General features: G+C 37.5%; 1 protein-coding gene across 1 annotated transcript in view; it reads left to right on the top strand.

The window, feature by feature from the left end:
• Window positions 1–822: 822 nt before the first annotated feature.
• The window catches only part of LOC112506076 (probable GTP-binding protein OBGM, mitochondrial), a 9,375-nt gene continuing 1,850 nt past the window's right edge, over window positions 823–8,347 (top strand). The window contains exons 1-5 of the mRNA XM_025110101.1: window positions 823–1,245; window positions 5,146–5,318; window positions 6,743–7,320; window positions 7,434–7,542; window positions 8,182–8,269. Of these exons, the coding sequence (XP_024965869.1) occupies window positions 7,189–7,320; window positions 7,434–7,542; window positions 8,182–8,269 (329 nt within the window). The 5' untranslated portion in view covers window positions 823–1,245; window positions 5,146–5,318; window positions 6,743–7,188. The remainder of the gene's footprint in view (window positions 1,246–5,145; window positions 5,319–6,742; window positions 7,321–7,433; window positions 7,543–8,181; window positions 8,270–8,347) is intronic.

Genomic DNA, 8,347 nt, shown 5'->3' with positions numbered 1-8,347 from the left:
CAATATACATCCCACCATTGCGCCGGTATACAACTAAAGGATGGTATAAGGTTGGGATGATATGGAATTGTTGGAAGAAATATGTTCCTTGGTTACTGTTTTGGGACTGGTYTGTTTCATCAAAAGTATTGAAGTATATGGTTTCAATATTAATAGCATGGAGAGCAACGTTGCAGTACAATCAACTTCCTTTCCCATCTTGGCTTTCTGCCTCGAAACCTGACTGCTATTTTAAAGGCTGTGAATACTTGGATGAACCTAAATTTGGGATTGAATGGAGCTAACATATTATGTCTGGTTCTTAGGTTTTGTCACTGGTGTAACCTCATCCAAAATCAAGTTCAGAAAAGCTAAAARGAAAAAGCTGCAAATTTTTTTGGAATATCATTGAGCTCCTATCAAACAGACCATTAGTATGAAGTATTATAGCATATGCTTGTTATTTACATATTTTGGTTGACTTGTAAAATAACCACACATACTCATGATTCAAGGTCAGACTAATGTTTAAGGATTGTGTTTCACCCGCGCTGCATTGTGCGGGTACACCACTAGTATATATATATATATATATATATATATATATATATTTATTTATTTATACTTACTACCTTATAACGCGTAAAACTCTTAATTACAATCCATAATGTATAAGGTACCGCCATTTTATGCATGAAATTGAAAAAACCATGAATTACAATATGGAAAGCATGATGTATAAGTTGTTAATGCATGGATTTAAATCTGAAAATCTAAGAAGATGCAAAATATACAAGTTATTTATAGACTTATTAGCACCACACCACTGCTACTGAGAAAGGAATCTAAAGAATTTTCTTTCTCTATGCACTCTTCCTTTTCCATTTGATATCAAGCAATTCAAAATTCAAATGGATTCATAGATTTCAAAATTTTGAATCTCTTACTCTAAAATCTTCTCCTTCACTCGTTCTTTTCTCTCAATCGCACCGCATCCATCCTGCTTTGCTGGATTGGCCGATATCGTATGAAAACCCTAAAGATAGGCCCTCGATTCTGATTCCAGTTTATAGCCAGCAAGGAATAGAAGCTTAAAGGCGAGATATCGATCCAAACTTCTTTCACAACATCAATTGGCCTTTAAGCCAAAGTGGTGGCTGGAGCTCCCTAATCGAAGGCATCACTGCAACAAACGAGTCCAACATTGTTGTGAAGCAGCGGCTATGGAGGTTCTTGGAGCGTTGCAATCGGCTTTCATAGACACAGGTACCATTTTCGAATTTTAAGCCTTTGCGGGTTTGGTAGGATATAAAATATGTAGGCATGCATGTAAACTATTTGTGATTTGGCTTATAAACATAAAACTGATTACAAATGGTTAAAACTATATCAAAAGTAGTGCAATAGGAAATGTTTGGTGATAAAAAACTAAAAACATCAATGTCAGATTTGAATTAGAAAGTACTTGAATTTTCAAAATGAAGGGAGAACGTTAATCATGAGATGAGGGAATAAGAATTTGAATTTTTTCTGTTCAGCGGATGGTGCTATAAATATGTACTTCGGTTATGATGTTCTATGCTCAGATGTGGAATGAAAATGCATGCTTTTTTCAAGTATAGTTTCTATGTTTTGAGAAATGCAAGTGAATGTCAATACACATGTGTTATCAGCAAGTCCCTGTATCTGTACATTTTTAGGTTTAGTCTTTTTTGACTTGTTATTTGGAGGGGCTCAAAACTTAGGTTGCTTTCATTTAGTTAGATGGTCTCTTTAGTTGTTTATGAATCACATCAACATATATTTTACTGAAAATTTATATCTTGTATGTGAGTACATGGAGCACGATCTTGCTAGGCTTGCAGCTTCCCCTACGATTGCATTCATTGAACCACATGTATTTGTTGTTTTGTCAAAGCGATTATATGCGCCATAAAACTTCTATCACTAAGGGGCCGTTTACCCAATGCTTACCTGGTAAGTACTTGCGAGTAAGAGTCAACACTTATACTTAACTTACCAGGTAAGATATTAATCTATTAAAATGGCAATGTATACAACAATTTTATCCTGTAATAATCTCACTTACCGGGTAAGACTCGGTCCTTGTCATCGCTCTTACCGGGTAAGATTTTAAATTCTTTTCATTAGGTGTGGCTTTAATTGAAATAGTTAGTTAGTTTTCTGCTTGCGTGTCTTGGCTATTACCTATAAATAGGTTGGGTTGTCCTCATTTGTAAAAATAATCCCAATTTAGAAAATAAAATTCCATCAATTTCTCAGTTCTTCCAAAATTCTCTCTACATCGTTTTCTCTAATTTCTTGACAAATTGGTATCAGAGCGTTAGGGTTCCTTCAAATCACTAATAATTGGTCTCCTCCTTAATCGATTTGGATTTCGCCTTATTATCGATTCTGATTTTGTCTTTGAGTCGCCTTTTTCTGGAATCGTTTTCTGTTGGCAAGCGAGCGACTCAATTTGGTCTACCATTCAAGGTGGAGCTTCTAAATTCTGGAAATTGATGGTGTAAATTGATGGATTCAGCAGTATATTTGAGGAATCGACAACTTCATCGGCAACAACATTCAATTTCTAAAATTCTTCGTTCTAAATTGATTCTTCTACAATCACTTTTGTTGTTGGGTGCTTAATTGGAGGTATTGACTTGTGACCACCAATCAAACTTGATGTTTTGATTTCTTGAATGGTCGTTTTTTGGGGATCAACTTTTGGATTACCGATTTTGGACAGCTAATTTAGAAATTGCCGACTCAATTGAAGATTAGTTTGGATATTTGTTCTTGATTTCTCAGCATTGAATCTCGGACCATAGTTCTTTTCAAGATTTCAGAAAATGCCTCCACAAATGATCAAGATAGACAGGTTTATAGGAAAAAAAACAACTTCAGCTTATGGAGAATTAAGATGAGAGCTCTCCTAAAACAACAAGACATCTGGATTCCATGGCTGGTGAAAGGCATGAAGATATGGCTGAATTTGAGTTTGCACAACAAGATGAGAAGGCTCACTCTACCATCTTGTTGTCTTTGGCGGATGAGGTGATTTATGAAGTTGCCGATGAGGAGACTGCTGCGTCTTTATGGCTGAAACTAGAGAGTCTCTACATGACCAAGTCCTTAACGAACAAGTTGTTAAAGCAAAGGTTATTCTCATCACGAATGAAGGAGGGAATGCCTTTGAAGGAACCTCTTGACGAGTTAAATTCCATTCTTATGGATTTGAAGAATGTTGAAGTCAAGATTGAAGATGAGGATGCCGCCCTCATCTTATTGGTTTCGTTGCCCACTTCATATGAACATTTTGTCAACTCGTTCGTTGTTGGTAGAGACACAATTACTATGGAAGAAGTTCGATCAAGTTTGCACTCATGAGAGTTATGCCATAAAGCTTCAGGAAGTAGTTCCGAAAGCCAATCGGTAGTCTTGTCGGTGGTAAACGGAGATAGAGACAGAGGCAGAGAGAAAGGAAAAGGGAAGTGGAAAAGTAGAGGCCGATCAAGATCGAAGACTAGAGGTCCAAGTGGAAACCCAAGGGATAGCTGTCACTATTTTAAAGATCCGGGTCATTGGAAAAATGAGTGTGCAAAACTGAAGACAAAAGGATCCGCTGCTGTAGCAAAAGATGATTCAGGTACGGAGGCTGATTTGGTGCTCTCGGTGGTTGATTGCAAAAGTTAGTCAGAGGTATGGATTCTTGATTTCGCATGTTCATTTCACATGACACCACATAAGGATTGGTTCAATACCTATGATAAGATTGCAACCGGAAATGTCTTGATGGGAAATGACATGCCGTGCAATGTTGTTGGAATTGGATTGGTGAGCATTAAAATGCATGATGGGACAGTGAGAACTCTAAAAGATGTTCGTCATGTACCCGGCTTGAAGAAAAACTTAATCTCTTTGGGAGTGTTCGACTCAATAGGCTTCAACTACACCGGTGAGGATGGAGTAATTCGGGTCACTAAGGGTGCATTAGTAGTGATGAAAGGAGTCAAGTGAGGTTCCTTTTATGTGCTTGAAGGTAGCATGGTTGTTGGATCAATAGCACCAACCCTTAATCCTGTAGAGAATGAGTCAGATTTGACACGTCTGTGGCACATGAGGCTAGGGCATGTTAGTGAGAAAGAAATGGTAATTATCAGCAAGAAAGGACTTCTTGAGGTCATAAAGTTGCTGAATTAGGCTTTTGTGAGCATTGCATCTTTGGAAAATATCTTAAATGTTCATAAAATCATATTTATCCATGATCTTCCGACCCCAATCCCTCGCCCCCTCAAAAAAAAAACCCTCCGATAATACCAACTCATGTAACAAATTTTTTACCGATCTACTTAATTTCCTAAATCAAAATTCTCTACATTTTGTCTTTGTAGACTCAATACATTAAATGCATCGTAAATACATTAAATACAAACCCGAATGCAGTTAGTAATCTTTTATAAATCATAATTGGTATGTTCATTTACATTTATTCAAATTTTATATCCCGCCGCATTGCACGAGTACACAACTAGTATATATGTGTGTGTGTGAGGGAGAGAGAGATAGTGAATTTGTGATGTATCTATGTTTCTAGACTCTAGTTTAGTAGTTTATTTTATTAGATTAGGTTAGGTTTATTTCATTATTGTTTAATGTTTAGACTTCAGTTTAGATTTAGGTTTATTTGTTTGATTGGTTTGTTTATTTGTGAAGATTGCATAAAAAATTTAGGTTGTTTTAATTGTTTACTGTTAATTGGATAACCGTCTACTGTGTGCAGTTTCTGTGTTTTTAGAGTTGCAATCCAGATGTTCGATGTTTTGTTTGAGTGGGCAGTGGTAGGAACATGATGTAGGTTTAAATCCAGATCTAAGTTCTTACCATTCGATTTCTATGCTACGTTTGGTTTTTATTTTCTGTCTTGTTTCCACTTTTGGCTGATATCCTGCAACTCTATTCGGTTGCTTTCTGCATATTATTGTATTAGCTATATGTTTAACAGCCTCACTGACATCAGCACATGTTTATTTTATTTATCATCAAGCTTTTGCATATGGGTTTTGGAAATTATTGGGCTTATGGTCATGGGGGATAATTCTACATTCTTATTATGTTCGTAACCTTTAATTGTGTAAGCAGCCTTCCTATCTTGTTTGACAGATGTCCAAAACACAAATGAAAAGAAATTGTGATTCGTGTCTTGTTCGAACAACGCCCCTCTCTTCTGTCACAACTCTCGTTCCCTGCCCCCTTCACTCGGCAATCAGCACTCAATCAAGGGCGACGATGCTTGTATAGYTCAGTCTCTGACCACATGATCAAGATCTTTCTCTGTAAGTTGAAATTAAATTTCTAGGGTTTTATTACAGTTTATARGATCCTCATCTGGTTCCTTTTCAAAGATACAATTGAGTAATGGAATTATGCAAGTCTATGTTGTTGTGTGATCATCGATTTTGATTGTCAGATACCCAACTTCCAATATTCTATAAAAACATTTACACATCTGATTTGGAGTTGSGAACTTTCACATCAAGATTCTTGCATCCTCGAGACCACATCAGATTCTTGCTGGCAATCTGGTGTTTCTTTATCTGCTTTTCTTTTGAAAGTGTGAACTATTAGTGTTTGCAAATTGTTGGAAGTGTGTTTATTTCTTTTTCAGTTGACAGTGAAATTTTAATTGTTGGTCATTTGGTTCTGATTATTTTGAGTATTTTAATGCAGTAGGTATCAATCATAATATCTGTTAAATTTGATGCTTATAGTATTCTACAGACAACAGTTTTGCCTAAGGGGCCGTTTACCAAACGCTTACCCAATGAGAGCTTACCATGTCACATACCTTTTTTTGAAAGGGTGTCCCGGTCTGAACCTGGACTAATCCCAACAAACTGTGACTACAAGAAATCAGCCTTGATACACTTATTGGCCACAATTGTTGTGTATGCCTGGAATCTAACCCTGGGTTCGGGTCACCACGTGCGCCAGGACCTCAACCACTACGCCACAACCCTTGTGGTTCGGGTCACTTACCTTACTTGATGAACATGATAAGGACTGAGAGTCTTACCTGGTAAGAGCGGTGGCAAGGACCGAGAGTCTTACCCGGAGGATGACACTCTTACCCGGTTAGTGCTTACCAGGTAAATTGTTGCATACAATGCCGTTTTGGTGGACTGTAATCTTACCCAGTAAGGTAAGTGAGAGTGCTGACTTTTATCGGTAAGCGCTTACCTGGCAAGGGTAAATGGCCCCTAAGTTTCTGCCTAAGTGTGAAATGTGAAGTAATAGTGATTAGTGAATTTGCTTAAGTTTTAAAGTGACGATAACTTGGTTGCTTATATTGAAAATAATGTGTTTGTCAAGGTTAGTAACGAAGATGTAGTTGATATGTTTAAGAAAATAAAAAATCTTCGAGGTCATTGTTGAATCAGTAAAGRTTAGGKCTCGACTTTTGAAATGTAGTAATATACATCTATCTTTTGATTGAAMGTTGGTATTGACATAAAATAATATTATATCTGTTTTTCTATTAAAGAGGAGTAGAGGACCACCCTAAACAGTATTTCTGGGTCCGCCCTTGTTCATAACCTTTAAGTTTATATGCAATTGGGTGTTCTTTGACAACATTAGTGAACATAAAGTTGAGTCTCCTAAAAGTATTTCCCTTTTGATATTTATGTGCCATATGAGTTGTTTTCTAATTTTAGTGATGTAATACTCATCGTTCTCTTCTACGACTTTTTGGTATCAGAATTAGAGCAACAAATGGAGTGATGGTGTTCGTGTGGTGCATGCATTGAGCCATCTGGGATGTACTCATCGTGAGGGCCAAAATTTACAGCTTCACCACGAAACATAATGATCCTTGGAAACGCCTTCAGAACTAGAATTAAAATTACAAACGTGTCTTCAAGGGAGCAAGAATTTTGGCGAAAGGTGGAAGAACTAGGAAATCTTGTCAGAAATTCCTTTTCTCAAAACCTTCTTACAAGTCGAGGGTCTTTATAGAAATAGACTCTACTCCTCAGGGTAGAGATAACGTCTGTGTACATCCTACTCTCCCCTGACTGTACTTCGCTTGGGATTCACTCCGTTTGTTTGGTTTGGCTTGGCTTTGAAAGAACTAGGAAACATTTCATTTACCACCATAATTAGTTAAAATGTTATGCTATCTCAAACGATTATAGACTAGTAAAGATGTGGCTACGTTGTAAGAACCCTGTTCATTGTTTGGAGGCTTTCGGAAAATACTCAAAATCTAGATGGATCCTCCAAACTTCTGGATTGTCAGATACGCCTTTCAAAAAACCGAAGCTTGCACCCCTACAGGTCCCTCTCTATCCCTATTCCTCGTGGACTAGTCCAATAGCTTTTCAACTGCCTTTGTAGCATCTATCTTTATTATGCCATTTAACATTATTTTGTACTTTCTGCTGTTGAAGGAACGTAGAATGATAGACCGTCGCAGGCTGTGGGCTAAAGGAGGAGATGGTGGCAATGGTTGCTTTAGCTTCCACCGTAGTCGACATGACCGCCGTGGTAGACCTGATGGTGAGCAATTATGTCGATAGTATTCTAATGACAAAAATGTAGTATTCATCTCTCCGTGCATAATCAGTAACCAATCATCTTGATCCAATTGATTGTTGTGTTCTTTTTGTCTGTTTGATAGATGTATGATTGATCGATCACAATAATCTTTTTTATCACCACGATTGTCCGGGCCAGCTTGCCCTCACCTCAACTATCCCATGGGTCCTTGAAGTTAAGAAGTTAACTGCCAAGAAAACCTCTAGTGCCCCTAAGGGTGCGTTTGGTATGTAGACGAGAGTGAGGTAGGCGGTGAAAGAATTCTGGTTGGTTGTAGGGTTTTACTTTGCTATGGCAGTTTTGTAATTTACCAATCTTGTTCCATCTCCCTTATGTTTTTCCGCCTATTTTGATGGGACAGAAAAAAAATGCATTTTTGTCCCTCTCAGCATATGAAAAAAATGCATATTTGTCCCCATCAGGTCATTTACCTGTCCCAATCTAATGTCGTGCTGCACATAGAACAAGTTTTTGTACTGTCATGTTCCGCATACCAAACGCACCGTAAGGGAAGGTTTAATTGGTTGAGTTACCTCTCAGGATTCATAACTTGGTAAAATTGTTTTTGGAACTTAGCCTTTCTTAATCTGTGGTGTGTAGGTGGCAATGGTGGAAGAGGCGGTGACGTGATACTAGAATGTTCCTCAACAGTTTGGGATTTGAGCAGCCTGCAACATCATATCGTTCGTTATTTTTTTTCATGTTAATTATCTACTCGCATTTCTACTTAAATCATGTCTCACCAATACATGAACTCACACATATC

The sequence above is a fragment of the Cynara cardunculus genome, assembly GCF_001531365.2.
Source record: "Cynara cardunculus var. scolymus isolate 2C chromosome LG 2, CcrdV1, whole genome shotgun sequence".
In the NCBI taxonomy this organism is placed as follows: Eukaryota; Viridiplantae; Streptophyta; class Magnoliopsida; order Asterales; family Asteraceae; genus Cynara; species Cynara cardunculus.
Note: the sequence above shows the minus strand (reverse complement) of the source record. Positions and strands in the feature narration are given on the sequence as shown.